The 17163-nt window shown below is 41.7% G+C and overlaps 1 protein-coding gene across 9 annotated transcripts in view; it reads right to left on the bottom strand.

The window, feature by feature from the left end:
- Nucleotides 1–17163, bottom strand: part of DYNC1I1 (dynein cytoplasmic 1 intermediate chain 1) — a 379170-nt gene that overhangs the window by 321653 nt on the left and 40354 nt on the right. For 5 of the 9 annotated variants that reach the window (XM_005205164.4, XM_005205165.5, XM_005205163.5 and 2 more), the window contains exons 2-4: nucleotides 13042–13158; nucleotides 3691–3805; nucleotides 864–954 (exon numbers count right to left, since the gene is read on the bottom strand). In XM_005205164.4, coding sequence (XP_005205221.1) covers nucleotides 864–954; nucleotides 3691–3805; nucleotides 13042–13149 — 314 coding nt within the window. In that variant the 5' untranslated portion in view covers nucleotides 13150–13158. Of the gene's footprint in view, nucleotides 1–863; nucleotides 1006–3690; nucleotides 3806–13041; nucleotides 13159–17163 lie in introns of all 9 variants that reach the window. The other 4 variants (XM_059885731.1, XM_059885729.1, XM_059885732.1 and 1 more) reach the window with 1 other exon arrangement.

The raw sequence follows: 17163 nt of genomic DNA, 5'->3' as shown, positions 1-17163 counted from the left end.
AAGAGCTGTGAAGAGAGCATCTGAGATTTATAAAGGGAGTGCTAGCTAACAAGCTGCCAAAGGCCCCACTCCCCACTCATCTCTATCGCCTGCCTATGGGCACCCACACATGGGAATACTGCTGAGGACACCTGGATTAAGAACGTTTCCATGACCCTGTGCATATTAATGAGCCATCTCCTTTCTCCCGTCACACTGCTACATTTTTGGACGTTCCCTCAGTGGTCAAATTAGAGAATGTCTATATCGGCCTTGAGAAGTTCGTTACGTAATCTTGGAATATACCTAGTGTAATAAAAGTTTGGCAACTGACAAAAATGAAGCAGTTAATCCTGATGATTATAATAATTAATAATGATAATAAAAACACTTTGGGGACCGAGTTCTCAAATTTGTCAACTCTATTAAGCAAATAAACAAGACTTTTGAAAAAGTAAATTTAGGGTTACAACATCTCAGTGTTACAAAGATTCTCATGGAAACCAAAACCCAGGTAGAATAATGAGAAGCTAGATATATATTCCGTTTGTCTTTGGTCCTTCCCTACTTTCTTTTAAACTGAAGCCAATGGATATGCTTGTGCTTTGTCAAATAAGACACATGGTGTCAAATTAGCCTATTCACGAAAGAGTGATACTTATCACTTCAAGGGTTCAAAATCAATCCTATGTCACCAAAAATAGCAAGCCACCAAAATGTAAACATAAAAAAATGACTGATACGTAAAGAGGAGTGCACAGTTAACAACATGCAACGGAATGGTGTGGTTTTTCAGACTTTTGGTTTCTTGCCTTTTTTTAGGGGAGAGGGAGGGAGGTATTATTGACATCCCACCACGGCCTTTGTGAAGGGACAATTCTTACCTTGTCAACGGTCCCAGGTCGCCTGAGTCTTGGCTTCCAGCTTCACTGGGAGTGCTCACTGATTTCGAGGAGGGAGACATAGGGGTTGGGACTAAATAATGAAAATAACAGGTATCCCATGTTAAAAAATGCAGCGGCTGCACTGGGAAGAGCAGTGTCAGATAAATCAAAACAAACGGGCTCAAATTAAAGTGATTGTATGGCCAGGAGAGATTGAGATGGGATAAGGATTTAAAAAAAAAAAAGGAAAGAAAAGAAAAGGAAAAGAGTCCAGTGAATTTTTCATACTTCGGAAATTAAAATTTGAAATGAATTTAGACAGAATTAACTTAGAGATTCTAAGGCCATGTCCACCTTAACAAAGTAAAATGGAGAATCAAAACAGTTACCTGGATAATTCAAGGCAAATCCCTCTCTAGCATGAACTATCCAGATAATTCTAATGCTCCACTTTATTTTGTTAGTATAGATGTGACCTATTCAAAATAAAACGAGGTGTCTATAAAACTTTAAATGATTATGAAATAAGTGATTCTGAGGAATTTTAGAAGGTCACAGGGAGTCAGAAAAGTCTGCTGCATGTTTTGCATTTCTTGGAGGAAAGTCTGTTGTCTGTAGAGTATAAGCTGCATTTGCTATGAGAGACTAAACGACAGTTAGAGAAAAGGGTAAATGTTGAACCCAATAATTTAAAAATCTCTTTCAAAACAAAGCACAATGCCAGGCTGCTTTATTTTTACACTTAATTAATAGTTGCATCCCTTGCACTGTTTACTGTGTTTGGGAATTGTGTTCTTTGCATCTGGCAGCTCTAGAAAGCACTGCCGTGTACACGTAGGCAAACCGCCATTCTGGAGACAGGAGAAACAGGTTCAAAGAGCAAGGTCAGTGCAGACTGGCACTCTCAAAGCAAGGGTAATAAAAGAAAATAAATTAGAGGAAATGCAAATGGATTTTCCCCCTCTATCTTTCAGATACAAGCCAAACGTCCTTCAGATAGAAGCTGCACCAAATAGCCAAGGTGGCTCCAGGCCAGATGAGAACGGGATCTCAGTATCACTCTTGCCAGAGAAGCCATATGGGCAGCAAGAAACTTCAATGCATAGTGTAGATTCCCATTTGGTTTCAATCATGTGCAATTTCCTTTTATTTATTTAATAAGGTAAAGGGTTTAACTATGTTGCCCAAATCCTATAACACAATGGCAGATCTGTCAAGAAACTAGGAATTTTCACGTGGTTCTACAATTAATTCACTGATTACCCTTTGCAGTAAGTCAGAGGGTAAGTCGGAGGGATGGATAAAAGTTGAAAACGGGCTCCACTTTTGCCAGAGCCCTTTGGCAGGGATGACAGGATAGTTCAGAATTTGGTCATGGTTTAGGGATATTTAAACTGTTTAGCTCTTAAGGTTGAATTGCTGGCTTTACGCAGGTTAGGGGAGAACAAATATTCTACGGTTGTGTTTAACCAGTGTTCACACTGCAGCAGAACTTCAAAGGCTATTTTGAGGCAAAAATATAATTGCCAAGGGTCTAACATGTATTACTTGTCAACTAAGTAATAAAAAGGTTTGTCAGCTCCTCATAGAAGACCCATCACTCAAATATCCTGTGGGTTACATCTCCCATACCACAAAGAAACTAACAAAATAATCAACGTCTTATTGGGGGTTATTATATCATTGTTAGACATATGATTTTACTTACTATTAGTACACACTGAGGTTGAGCATAAAATGTTTTTTCATGGTGTTTAGTTTAGTGTGTATGTACTGAATGATACCCAGAAACACTTAATAATTTATATGATTATTATATTTTGCCCTTTTACTTACTTATACTGATACACACACTTGCCATTTTATTGTTCATGGGATAATTTTTATTGTTAAGTAATTACGGAAATAAATGAAAATTTATGTTAATATAAAAGCCAATGATGGAATTAAAAGATGAACGATTTATAAAAGGGGATCTGATACTATCTTTATTTATATGTATTATTTTTAAAGCTTTTATTTTACTATATTGGATATCATGTAGTTTTACAGACACCCTGGGATTACTCTGAAATGTATGGAAAGCAAATGGATAAAGAAAAATAAAATAACTTATCACATGAGTGATGTATAATGACAGAATAAACATATTATGTACCAAGTTACCTTCAACAAAAATAAAAGAAATAGTTCAACATCCAAATCCTGAATAAAATGAGATCGTGGACAAGTAACCAGGTATGAATGAGTTGGAGGAAGGGTGTTGCAGTAAAGACGCCGATCAGCAATGAAACCAAGATACACAACAGAGTCAAAGAAATTTAAACATGTTAATTAGCTGCTAATCTGCCACCATTTCAAGTTTTCCTTTAAGTTTCCCACCGAGCATTCTATTTTCATCATAGAATAACTCTGTGCCTGGGGTGGTTATGAAATTCATAACCAGATTCACAGTATTTAGGTTGGCAGAGAGAGGCTGGGATTCAGCAATGGAAATGAAGCTTTTCTTCTTCATCTTGTGATTTCTGGTATTTACCAGTGGTAACTCATTTAACAAGTGTAAGACACTCTAACAGTAATGCAGTGGGTTAGGTTGACTGCAGCATCAGCCAGTAAGCAGCCAATTGCTAACCACTCTACAATCTGTCCTCCTATCTCCTTCCAGCCCCCACAATTCCAAAAATAAATACACCTGAGCCATAAGCCAAAGCATTTCTTAAAACATAAAAACAAAAGGAGATGTAAAAGAATAGTAAACGCTGGACATGGTATATCCTACACAAGTCAAATCTGAGGCTATATTAAAACACAAAGCACTCTAAAGTACCTAGAGGGGGCTCTGGCGAGATCCCGATGCTTTGCAGCAGGGCCTCCGTCTCTCGGCGTTTGCGATCCAGGTCAGAGTCATCTGGAACGGGTTCTTTCTTCTGCTGCATGTCAGCCTACAAAAAGCAGATGCCAGTGAGAAAGTGAGTAACCGAGCTAAATGTATGCCTCTGGATGAAACGGAAAATGGCAAATGAATGGCAGCAAAGACCAGGCAAAAGCCCTAAATAGATATAAACGTGTGTATAAAGGATGAAAAAACATGTAACTGCTCCATTTAATAACTACTAACCCAGTACTTTCTCTTCGGGTTGAAGGCTTTTTCCTGCCTCTATCACATGTTAGAGGAGAGTTTTTCTCACTTGGTCTCAGAAGAAACCATCAAGACAAAATATTTCTAACTTGGATGTGGATTTAAACAAAAAAAAAATAAATCTGTCTAGTTATTTAGATACCCGTGTCCCTTCTGGGAAGACATATTATCAGTTCTTGATGAGTGTGCATTTGTAATATTCATGCCTCACATTTGGGATTATGCAAACAAGGAATTATTGGTGTCTGGCTGTAAGATTAGTTATGAAAATCTGTAACTGTAAAATACATTATTGTATCAGTATTCTAAGTTTACCATGGTTTCAATAAACCAGACTAAAATTTTTATTAAGGCATGTGAACAAGACTTATCTAAGTATTGTTACATAATTCTGATTTTCATAGGCTTCTGTTATACATATTAACGCAAAGGAGAAAATTATGCACATGGAAAAATATAAAACAAAAAGTCCTTCAGGAGAGATATACTCTTTCCCCATGTGCTTTCTTGGGGAAGACACACTTTGTATGAGCTTCTGATGCCCAGTCTGTCTCTTTGAAATGAGGAAACTAGAATGCTTGGTGGGAAAGTTAAAGGAAAAGCAACAAGTCAAAATAGCAACAAGCCAAAATATGGGTTAAAGAAGGTTGGCGGTGGAATTCTGGGGGGAATTAAATGCTCGGGTTTCTTTCCTTTTCAGAACACAATTACTACTTAAGACAAGGCATTTGCCCCACATCTGAAACACGATCATATCCTATTTGATGTGCAGCTACTTCACAACAAGGCTTTGTGAGTTTCCAGGAGTGAGACTGTCTCAGAGTCTGTCAAAAGCCAATTATCCACTTATCAGACACACCTTCCTCTCCGGGGGCAAGCTGGGCTCCCTCACAGACACATTACCTCTTTCAGGAATACAAAGAACATTTCAAAGCAGAAAAGCATAATTTCTGTCATGGCATATGCAACAGAAAGCGTTCATGCAACTTTGACTTACGCCCAGATGGTAACCCATACACCGACTAGAAACAGAATGCATCTTTGCACACAGTGAGGGCTCAGTGCTTCTGTTTTATTCACCTCGGGCTTAAAATACACTCAGGTATGTGATGTCTTTGTTGTTCAGTCACTAAGTCGTGTCTGACTCTTTGCAAACCCATGAGCTGCAGCACACCAGGCTTCCCTGTCCTTCATATTTTCTGGAATTTGTTCAAACTCATGTCCATTGAGTTGGTGATGCCATCCATCTCATCCTCTGTTACCCCCTTCTCCTCCTGCCCTCAATCTTTCCCAGCATCAGGGTCTTTTCCAATGAGTTGGCTCTCTGTCATCAGAGGGAAAACTGACATGATGGGGATCAATAAGGGCTAATGAGGATGTAGAAGATTCAGGCTCTCTCATGTATCCATGAGATTTCTGAAATGGCAGTTTAATCTTGGAAGATATGAAAGCTCACTTTCTTTCCCAATTTTAACATTTAAACTAGCAAGTTCCAAAGTTTATGCATACAACAGAGGCAAAGATGTGTGATGCTAAGTCACTTCAGCTGTGTCTAAGTCTTTGAGACGCTATGGTCTTTAGAGCCCGCCAGTCTCTTTGGTCCACGGGATTCTCCTGGCAAGAATACCGGAAAGGGTTGCCAGGCCCTCCTCTAGCAGATCTCCCCAACTCAGGGATCAAACCCGTGTCTCTTACGTCCCCTGCAATGGCAGGCTGTTTATTTACCACTACACCACCTGGGAAGCCCAGAGGCAAAGACAGATCTAAGATTTTAAAAAAGGACCTTGCAGAGTGATGATCTATATCAATGTTCCCCTGTCATAAATTTAAAAGAAGGATTGAAGGGAAAGTGGGGCAATGAAAGAAAAGGGAATCACCACTGTCACTACTGAAATATAAATTAAAAAAAAAACCAAGATAAGCAAAATTTGTCTCAGGAAGCCAAAATGGCATAGCATGGTTTTACAGTGAAGAGGTGAGCCATGACTGACTGGACTGTCAACTTCACTGAGAACAGATATGTATTTATTTTGTTCACAACTATATCCTCACATCTAGATCCAGGCTTGCCACACAGTCGACGCTCAGTTTGAAAATGCTGAATGAATGAAACAACTGCCTTTGGTAACTGTTATGTTCTAAGACATCGAATCTAAGAATGATACACCATTCAGGAGCGTTTTCACCAGCTATACCTCATTCAGAAAGCTCCTTTCCCACACTACCATGAGAAGGCATCATCTGAGCTCCCAGTGACCCAGTGCTCACAACAAAGCCATTTCTATATTCTAGCAATAGCAACAAAAACATTGAATCTTTCTTCATCCTTTCAACAAAAATTTATTTAAGGACAACAGGGTGCCAGGGATAATGAATGCGAGTTCCAATGAAGCTCATATAGAGTGAAACAGAAGAAGAACCATCAAATCTTTTCCTTTTGAATAAACTGAAGGCATATTATCTATAACTTTCTGTCATGTATGCCCTAGGCAGAAAGGCACAGAATTTGTTTTTTTCTCTTTCATTCTAACTTTCATCATTAAGCATTCAAGAAACATATTAGAGTGGGCCTCCCTGGAGGCTCAGTGGTAAAGAATCTGACTGCCCAGCAGGAAGCATGGGTTCGATCCCTGGGTTGGGAAGATCCCCTGGAGAAGGAATGGCAACCCACATCAGTATTCCTGCCTGGGAAAGCCTATGGACAGAGGAACCTGGCGGGCTACAGTCCCTTGGGCTGCAAAAGAGCTGGACATGACTTAGCAACTGAACGAGAACAAGACACGTACCAGAGAGTAAACCTCGTGTCAACACGCATGGCCAGACAGTGTGCAAAAGCAGCACCCAGAACTCCATCTCCAAAGTGTCTCCCCCACAACACAAGGCACCGCCACAACGCATTCTCTGCCTTCTGCCTTTTTTTTACTTCTTAACGCAACAGACAATGCAATGACAGATGACATATATTAGTAAGGATAAACTGTCCATCTAGACATAGCAGAAGCTTAGGAAAGCTCTGACACTCAAAGTTGACCGGGAAAAATGCAAAGTTAGGTAACTGGGGCTTATTGGAAATAAAGCCAGTCCCTAACTGCTATCAATTAACACCTTACACTAAACAATGTGCTTCTTCATCCAAGACAGTTAGACCAAGTGCCCTAATCATGAAACCTTTGATATTTCCCATGCACATACTACAGAGTCCTCATACATTTTAATGACTCAATAAGGAGTTTTTGCATAGTAGTAATTTAAAATATGCTCCATGTCTCTCCCAGCAAATGGTATTTCTGTTTGTGAGAGTCATCAGAGTTGAGACCCAGAGAGGGGACCTGAAGAAAGAAAATTTGTCAGCTGAAGGATTCGTCATTTTTCTAAAGACAGCTGCAGAGTTGTTAACACCCGAGGACAGGTCAGAAAACCTCAGTCCATCCTGTAGTTCATTGCTCAGTCGCTAAGTCTTGTCCAACTCTTTGCAACCCCATGGACTACAGCATGCCAGGCTTTCCTGTCCCTCACAATCTCCTGGCATTTGCCCAAGTTATGTGCATTGACTCAGTGATGCCATCCAACCATCTCATCTGACCTTGTGGCAATTCAGCAGAAGGCCAAGGACAGGACAAAATTTCAGGGTGGCCTCATTAAGCACACCTCATTGCTTTAAAGCCAATTTTTCATGAAATTGGCTCTGCATCTTAAATGGTGGCCACTATAATTATTTAAAAATCAGATTGCATCCATAATAGCACAACCAAGAAAGCAGTTGACATCCAAAGGCACAGAGAGTGGTAATTTTATACATGAACACAGTTTCCTGGGTTCTGTGGAGACAATCAACCTGGGTGGTCCCAATTCACACTAGTTTTCAGTCATGGCAAATACACTGACAGATTAGCAATTAAAGAGCACTTTGTTTCCTTTTTATTCTAAACATGTTTTATTCAAAATATAAGCCTAAGTAAAGCTGAAAAAAACAAACATAAGCTTAATGCATGCTAAGTCACTTCAGTCGTGTCCGACTCTTCACAACCCCGTGGACTGCAGCCTGCCAGGCTCCTCTGTCCACAGGACTCTCCAGGCAAGAATATTGGAGTGGGTTGCCATTTCCTCCTCCAACATAAGCTTAAGGCTATTTCTAACTGTCTACAAACAAGACAAAAACTAGAAAATCTTAAACTCGAGAGTCAATGACAACGACCCTTAACTGGAGCATCCCACAGACTCAGGATCCGAAGCTTCCAAGGAAATTCACAGAAAAAAAATGCAGGTGCTTGGAAAGAATGTCTGTGACCAGCATCTCAGACCCGCCCTACCCAGGTTAGCTGTTCATTCATTCACTCACTCCTTAGTTATATGAAAAGTGAAAATGTTAGTCACTCAGTTGTGTCAAATTCTTTGCAACTCCATGGACTGTAGCCCGCCAGGCTCCTCTCTCCATGAATTCTCCAGGCAGGAATACTAGAATGGGTAGCCATTCCCTTCTCCAGGGGATCTTCCCCAGGAATTGAACTTGGGTCTCCTGTATTGCAGGCAGATTCTTTTACTGTCTGAGCCACCAGGGAAGTGCCCCTCTATTGAAGACCTACTATGTGGCAGGATCTGTGCTGGACATTGACTCTGTGATGAAAAATACAACCCTGTCCCCCAAAGCTTGTGCTTAGTGAGGAAAAAAAAATACATGAATAGGTAAATGGTGCTAAATAATTTGGTAAGGTCAGGGATAGGGCATAGGACTAACTCAGTCATGGGTTAGAGAAAGGTATTAGAGAAGGCTTTCTAGAGGAAGAGACATTCCGGCTGAGAACTGAAAGACATGTGGTTAACAGAGCAGCGGAAGCCAAGGCGAGAGAATATTCATGAACTCCTGTCAAGAGAGAGCCTGGCCCATGGGGTGAAATGTAAGAAGCCGAGCCTTGCTGGCTGGAATGTGGATTTAGGGAGAAAGGAAATTAAACGGAACAGGGAGAGCCATTGTGCCTGTCTGGGACCCCTGATCAGTGGGAGCTGGAGAAGGGGTGCTGAAAGCATGACCCTGGGTTTCTGATTTGGACAACTGGCTGGAATGGGGGGTCCTTCCTGACACTGGAGATAAAGTCGGATCACTTCTGAGGCTCAGCCCCTGGGGCCAAAGAGCATTTGAAAAAGAAAGATCAGAAGAGATTACTTCCAGGTTTCTTTCAACTACAAAATGCTGTCATCCCAGGAAACTAGGGGCCTTGGATTGTAAGACTGTGCGACAGTGGGGCATTTTTGAAAAATGGAGTCCCCAGCATTGATGCTGATGAATGTCTGCAGGTTCTGCTGGCCCGGTGTGAGGGCCATTTCAGGAGCAGAGTTTCAGCCGTTTCTTACCAAGCAGATCCTCTGTGTCTTCAGAGTCCTGCACCACCTCCTTGGATCCTCAAAGAACTCCGAGGAAGGACCCACTCTCCTCTCCATTTTACAGAGGGGAATCCAAGTGCAGAGGGATCCCAGACCCGTTCAAGGCCATCCTGCAAAGGGCGGAACCAGGTTTCCCAGCCACGTGAAGCTTGAAAGCCTCTGTGTTAACCCAGAGTTCTACTGCCTGCATCTTATTAATACAACACTGGACTCCCTGAACAAACCAAGTCATCACAATCTGACCCAAGGAAAGATCTTTTGCAGGGGAGATGGACTTGAAGGGTCAGGGCTGAAAGCCAGGATAGACCTTCAGGATGATACAGTTCAATGATCCCCAGATCTGACCCTATTTAGATACTTCAAACCAGGAACTCTGGGGAGGGGAGACTGGGACTCTATTGCCATAGACTTCCCTGATGGCTCGACAGGTAAAGAATCCACTTGCCAATGCAGGAGACACAGGAGATGCAGGCTTAATCCCCGGGTCGAGAAGATCCCCTGGAGGAGGAAATGGCAACCCACTCCAGAATTCTTGCCTGGAAAATCCGATGGACAGAGGAGGCTTGGCAGGCTACAATCCCTGGGGTCGCCGAGAGCTGGACACGACCAAGTGACTCACATGGAGAAGGAAATGGCAACCCACTCCAGCGTTCTTGCCTGGAGAATCCCAGGGACAGAGGAGCCTGTTGGGCTGCCGTCTATGGGGTTGCACAGAGTCGGACACGACTGATGCGACTTAGCAGCAGCAGCAGAGTGACTCACATACGCACCTACCGTGGAGCAGAGTCAGGTTTCAACCACCCTGTCAGTTTAGCAACAAGGAGACTAAGGCTATGTAAAACTTTAATTCCAAAAGGAGGTGGAGGCCCGGGAAGGCCCGAGGTCCAGATGCTCTGCACACCATCACCCCCACAGTGTGCTGTCCCCAACCCGCCAAGGCTCTGTCTGTTGAATAAAAGCTAAATCCCCACCAGGCAAAGCTATGTGGTACAGGAACAGAAAGGGTGGCCTGTTTCCATCAGTCTTGTTTGCCTGTAATTTCGTCCCCCCAAATGTGTGAAATGACAAGGATGAAGCAGACAGCGTAATTTGGAGCCAGATTTCCCATACCACTTGGCATTTCGTGGTAATTCTATGGAATTCAAGTTGGATATTAGGATGTCAGTTTAAAAGGAAACCGATGATTAGTAAAGGATAACAGGTGCTTTAAAACTACAATAAGTGCTGACATTTGAAGGAAAGGGAGCATAATAACTTAATGCTTCTTTTGGCTTCACATGGAAATGAATAGCCGTTCCTTGTCAATTCTCACCTCTGCTTCACTCAAGACTGCATATATAACAGCAGAGATCTCTGAAGGCAAAACATTATGCTCACTGTCAAGGACAAATAAACGATGGCATCAATCAAAGCATAATGGCACCAAGAGAAGCAAGATGCCAGGAGGTCAGAGGGGGACACAATTATGTTTTACTTTGCTGGAAAATAATTGTTAGAGATTTTTTTTTGCCTCGGTCTCCCAGCCTTATAGTGTGAAACAGCACTTAGCTTCTAAGTCTTCAAAATACATTCTTTTTTCCCTTAAAATAAAAGTAGGGAAGCAGGTCTGATCTCTATACACATAGCACTACCACACTATACAAAGTTTCCTTCTTAGAAAGCTACCAAAAATATATGTGGCATCTGGTTTTTGTACAAGATGTGGGCTATTTCTACACCGCCACAACAAATCAGAGAATTAAAAATAAGCTATTTGTTGGATTGAGATAATAGGAAAGACACACGATATAGCAGAAAGGCATTTAGTTGGGAACTAAGAGTCCCAGATTCCATTCCTACCCTGTTGGTGGAAATGTAAGTAGGTGCAGCCGCCATGGAAAACAATAAGGAGGTTCCTCAGAAAACTACAAATAGAATTCACCACATGATCCAGCAATCCCACTCCTGGGAAAATATTTGGGCAAAACTATAATTCAAAAAGATGCATGCACCCCTATGTTCAGAGCAGCGCTATTCAAATAGCCAAGACATGGGAACAACTAAACATCCATCACCAGAGGAATGAAGAGAGAAGATGTGATCCACACACACAATGACTCCTGCTCCATCACTGAAAAGAGTGAAACACCGCCATCTGCAGCAACACGTGTGGCCTCACGTGTTGATCACACTCATCATCGCCGAGATGATCACACCCAGTGAAGTCGGTCAGAAAGAGAACGACAAATGCCGTATGATACCACTTCATGTGGAACCTAAAGTATGGCACAAAGGAACCTGTCTACAAAACAGAAACAAATCCACAGACACAGAGATCCGACTTCTAGCTGCCAAGGGGGGAGAGCGGGAGGGAGAGGGATGGACTGGGAGTTTGGGATTGGTAGATGCAAATGATTACATTTAGAATGGATAAACAACAAGGTCCTAATGATTAGCACAGGGAACTATATTGCAGATCCTGTGATAAATCATAATGGAAAAGAATATAAAAAAGAATGTGTGTTTGTGTACACCTGAGCTGTACAGCAGAGATTGGCAAACATTATAAATCAACTATGCTTCAATAAAGGAGTTTTAAAAAAATATTTTACAAGAGGAAAAGAACATACATCACAATTTCTTTAGAAATAATAGTGAAAGAAATTAAGAAAAAGAAAGGATGGCTTTTCTATTATAGTATGCTTATTAAATGGTCTAAAGATTTAATAAAAAAAAAAAAAAGAGTTCTGTATTCCAGGTCTGACAGGCAGAAAAGCTGCACTTCACCTCTGGGCTTCTGTTGTGTTGTTGGCATAAAGAGGGGCCTGAATGGAGGTCAGTAAAATCTCTGCTGGATGTAACGTATCATACAGCAGTATCTACTATCCTATCTACTCCCTCATCAAAGGAGAAAAATGCAGCTTTCCCTTTACCAATTCCATCATACTTATCTACTCTGAAAAATACATACACTGAGGAAATAATGGCAATTCACTAGCATCATTTTCTATTTTCCTCCTAAAATGTTCAGGTTGGGTAGTTTTTTTAAAAGCCTTTGCTCGACACTAACGTTTATTAAGTAGTAACTACGTCCCAGGTTACTGGGACAGAGTTGCTAAGAAGACATCAGAGGATGAGATGGCTGGATGATGTCACCGACGCAATGGACATGAACTTGGGCACACTTCAGGAGATACTGAGGGACAGGGAGGCCTGGCATGCTGCAGTCCCTGGGGTCGCAGAGAGTCAGACAGGACTGAACAACAACATATCCCAGATATTGCTAAGTGCTTTATAAGATCAACTTTTTTCATCCTCATGACTGAACAAAATAAACACACCGCTATTTCCCTGTTAAGCACAGGGAACTGACACCCGGAAAGGTGAAGGAATTTCTAACAGTAGAACTATCGTAGATCACTTTCAGGGTTCTGTTCAAGTCTGGGGTAAACCTGGGGTTTGGAGGTCTCTGGACCAAATGCTATTGACCATTTATGTGGTGCCTGACCAGTACACAATAGATGGCAGTGACCTTACTGTTCTAAGTATGTAAATACCACTCATTTTATGCAGGTATTGTAAACGCATTCTTTCACAGGGTCCTCTTCATCCATCTGACCAGCCCCTAGGAACTGAGTGGTTTTCCTTTTCCCTGATCACAGCACAGCACCCAGGACTTACCTCTTTCTTCTTCCTCTCCTCTTCCTTCCGTTTCTTCTCTTCTCTTATCTGTGCTAAGCGCTGTTTTTTGCGCTCTAGCTCAGCTTTTAAGTCACTTTTGTCAGACATGTTGGTTTCCTTGGAGCAAAAGAAGAAAAAAAGTGAATATACACAAATAACTTTTCTGTATGATCACTGCAGAAATCGTTCAAAAGGCAATCAAACTTGAAAACAGGACTTCTGGGTAGTAACCGATTGTATACCTTACCCTCTGTTGAAAAATCAAATAAATTAAGTTAGATCTGATCTCCCCCTATATAAAATCTTCCCTTTTCATGGGGAAGACTATTCTATAATAGCAGCTTAATTCAGAATAACACATTTTCCTGTACAAGTTTCTTAACAAGTAAACAACAAGAGACTCAAAGAAGAACCATCATCATGACTTCCAATTTAGATGATAATGGACCAATTCATCCTCACACCGAGAAAAGAAAATGGGCTGTCATAAACTCTTAGAGACATGCCTTGCTCAAATTTCTATGCACTCAATAAACATTCCTCCACCAAGCTTGGGCACATGGAGATTTCATTTTGCCTAATATTATATGCATTAGGGAAGACAGCCACTGAAGACCTAACATGTTCATCTTTTCCTGTAAAACTCCTCCTGAACTGTCACAATTAATCTCATCTCCAGTACAACCCTATTTCTATAAAACTTTCATTTGCATACTGAATGCAATTCTGCTTATTCTGGCACTTTTCCTTTTCACAGCAAAAAATGCTTGTGAGCACATGAATTAGGAGATAACACTATGACAAGTTCTTGGGAAAATTGATCTGAACAAGAGTTTTCATGTTAACGGTGAGGATGATCCTAGGGGCGATGGTGCCAGAAATGTCAAGTAAAATGAATTTGGAGAAGACTGTCACCAATTATCCATCATTCATATGTCTCTTTTCTGCGCCCAATTGGAAACTAAGAAAATGGAAGCACGGAGAAATGAAGAACCTTTCTGCGACCCAAACTCCTAAATTTTTTTAAAAACGAATCATAAATGTCACAAGTATCCATTTGCATACTACTTGTATGCAACTATGATGAAACACACATATAGTATACTTCTAAATAGATGACAAAGTGAGGGATGGAAAAAAAACGCCCTAAAAGGTACACAGTGGGGCTTCCCTGGTGGCTCAGCAGTAAAGACTCTGCCTGCCAATGCAGGAGACATGGGTTCAATCCCTGATCCGGGAAGACTCCACAGGCCTAGGTGCAGCTTGGTCGTGTCAGAACTACTGAGCCTGTGCTCTAGAGCTGGAGAGCGGCAACTACAGAACCCACACACTGCACCCATTGAGGCCTGCGTGCCCAAGGGCCTGTGCTCTGCAGCAAGAGAAGCCACTCCAATGAGAAGCCTGCACACAACAGCTACAGAGTAGCCCACGTTCCTAGCAACTTAAGAAAAGCCCGCGCCAAGAAAGCCCAGCACAGTCAAAGTTAAATAAATAAACTTTATATATACATATATTTTTATATATGTGTGTGTGTGCATTATATGTACATATAAAACACAAGCAAAAAAAAAAAAAAAAAAAAACACAAGCAGTGAAAAATCCTGGAGCTTCCTGTCACTCTTTAGAAGGTAATCAAGAATCTGCAGTCACCCTTAGGCACGTTCAGATGAAATATACACTGGGAGTGTCCTGTGTTCCTCCTGTCCCACCACACACATTTTTTCTTATAATATGATGGCAAAGATTTGCAGAAATAATAATAACCATCATCATGATAATCAATCTCTGCTATTTTCAACACATGCTCATTGAATAGTTAACCTGTGCTAGGCATTCTCTGCAGAGCCAGATTCTTCCCTTCAAGGACTGCACATCTCAGCTCTGTGAGCATGCGGTGTGGCTGGAAATGCTCCCTGAGAGGTCAGTGCACTGATCACTGAGTGCCAGACGCTTCACATGTATTATCATGTTTAATCACAATCATCCAAGGAGACCAATATTATTACGAGTGCCTTTTTCACAATTCAGATAAAGGAGATTCAGCAAGACCTAACCCTGTATAGTCCATACATTTGTTGTTGTTCAGTTGCTAAGTTGTGTCTGACTCTTGGAGACCCTCACTATCTCTTGGAGTTTGCCCGAGTTCAAGTTAAAGTCCATACACAGAAGGACCTCAGTTTAAGCATGTTCATGCTCTGAACTCCACTCTGCTGATCGCCAATGGATGCAGAACAAGACATAGATCTGGTGGAGTAGATGAGGAGAGCTCTGAGTAGTGGAATTTGAACTGGATATGGAATGAGGTCAGGGACTAGCACAGGAAGGGGAGAGAGAGATCTGGAAAGACCTGCAGAAGACAGAACCAGCAGGCTCTGCATGAGAGGTGCAGATGAATTCAAGTCAAGAAATACAAGCTTTAGTCAGTAAGAACAGACCTGTGGAGGCAAGTGGCAAAGACCTGAAAAAACAGCAAAGTGGGCTCACTAGGTGTAATAAGGTTTGGGAAACCAACAGGCGTATGAAAAAGAAAAGTGGCAAAATGAAAGCAGGATATAAATTTTCTTATGCCTATTCTTATCCCTTGAAAGTGAAAGATGCTTGCTCCTTGAAAGAAAATTTATGACAAACTTTGACAGCGTATTAAAAAGCAGAAACATCACTTTGCCAACAAAGATCTGTATAGTCAAAGCTATGGTTTTTCCGGTAGTCATGTACGGATGTGAGAGCTGGACCATAAAGAAGGCTGAGTGTCGAAGAACTGATGCTTTCAAATTGTGGTGTTGGAGAAGACTCTTGAGAGTCCCTTGGACAGCAAGGATATCAAACCAGTCAATCCTAAAGGAAATCAACCCTAAATATTCATTGGAAGGACTGATGCTGAAGCTCCAACAGTTGGGCCATCTGATGTGAAAAACCCACACATTGGAAAAGACCCTGATGCTGGGAAAGATTCAGGGCGGGAGAAGAAGGGGGCAACAGAGGATGAGATGGTTGGATGGCATCGCTGACTCAGTGGACATGAGTCTGAGCAAGCTCCAGGAGGTAGTGAAGGATAGGTATATAACCTGAGGAAACGAAGCAGTGACTGACGCCAGCAGGCAGGAAACGTTCTGCTTGAAGGAAGAAGGTCTTTCTGGTTCCAAACTGATGGCCGACTTGGAAGAATACAGACTCAAGCAGTTAGAGCTAATATTTTTTTTCCCCCGAGAAAAGCCATAGAACTGATAAAAGTAACAGTTACCACTAAAATACCGTTTGCCAATAATTTTCAACACCAAAAATGCTGACAAGAGAAAATGAGAACCTGCTCCCAGAAGCCACCTGAGAACTTACAGATATTCTTCCTCAATGGGGGCCAATGCGATTTACGATTGTCACTTTTCTGTCAGAAGTGAAATGTCTTATCAGAAAAACCACAGTTACAGCAATAGTCGTGTCATCCTATGCTGAAAACAGCCAGTGGCAACGTCTCAGAAGCACCCTAAGTTCCCCTCTCTCCACATTCCCTTTTCTCTGCCTTTCCCAGTCTGTCAAAAGTATCAGCATGACTTCAGGCATATATCACGGTCCTTAAGGCGCAAACTTTGTAATAGGAACATCCTGTATTTGTTGCAATTTTCCTGAGAAGGACTTCATTCAATAGTGGGATGTAAACTGTATTCTCTATGTAAGAAGGGTTAAGGTCTTCTTAACACTGATACGGAGAAGGCAATGGCACCCCACTCCAGTACTTTTGCCTGGAAAATCCCATGGACAGAGGAGCCTGGTAGGCTGCAGTCCATGGGGTCGCTAGAGTCGGACACGAGTGAGCGACTTCACTTTCACTTTTCACTTTCATGCACTGGAGAAGGAAATGGCAACCCACTCCAGTGTTCTTGCCTGGAGAATCCCAGGGATGGGGGAGCCTGGTGGGCTGCTGTCTATGGGGTCGCACAGAGTCGGACACGACTGAAGTGACTTAGCAGCAGCAGCAACGCTGATAATGTCTGATAATGGTGGTCATTTAAGTTGCTGTTACCAGCCACAAAGCCAATATTTAAAAAGTATAACAACAAAAACACCAAGGGAATTTTAAAAGAATTATACTACATACTACATAGTATACTGTTACAGTATAGTATG

The sequence above is a fragment of the Bos taurus genome, chromosome 4 (assembly GCF_002263795.3).
Source record: "Bos taurus isolate L1 Dominette 01449 registration number 42190680 breed Hereford chromosome 4, ARS-UCD2.0, whole genome shotgun sequence".
Classification (NCBI taxonomy): domain Eukaryota; kingdom Metazoa; phylum Chordata; class Mammalia; order Artiodactyla; family Bovidae; genus Bos; species Bos taurus.
This window is presented reverse-complemented; position numbering and strand designations above follow the sequence as displayed.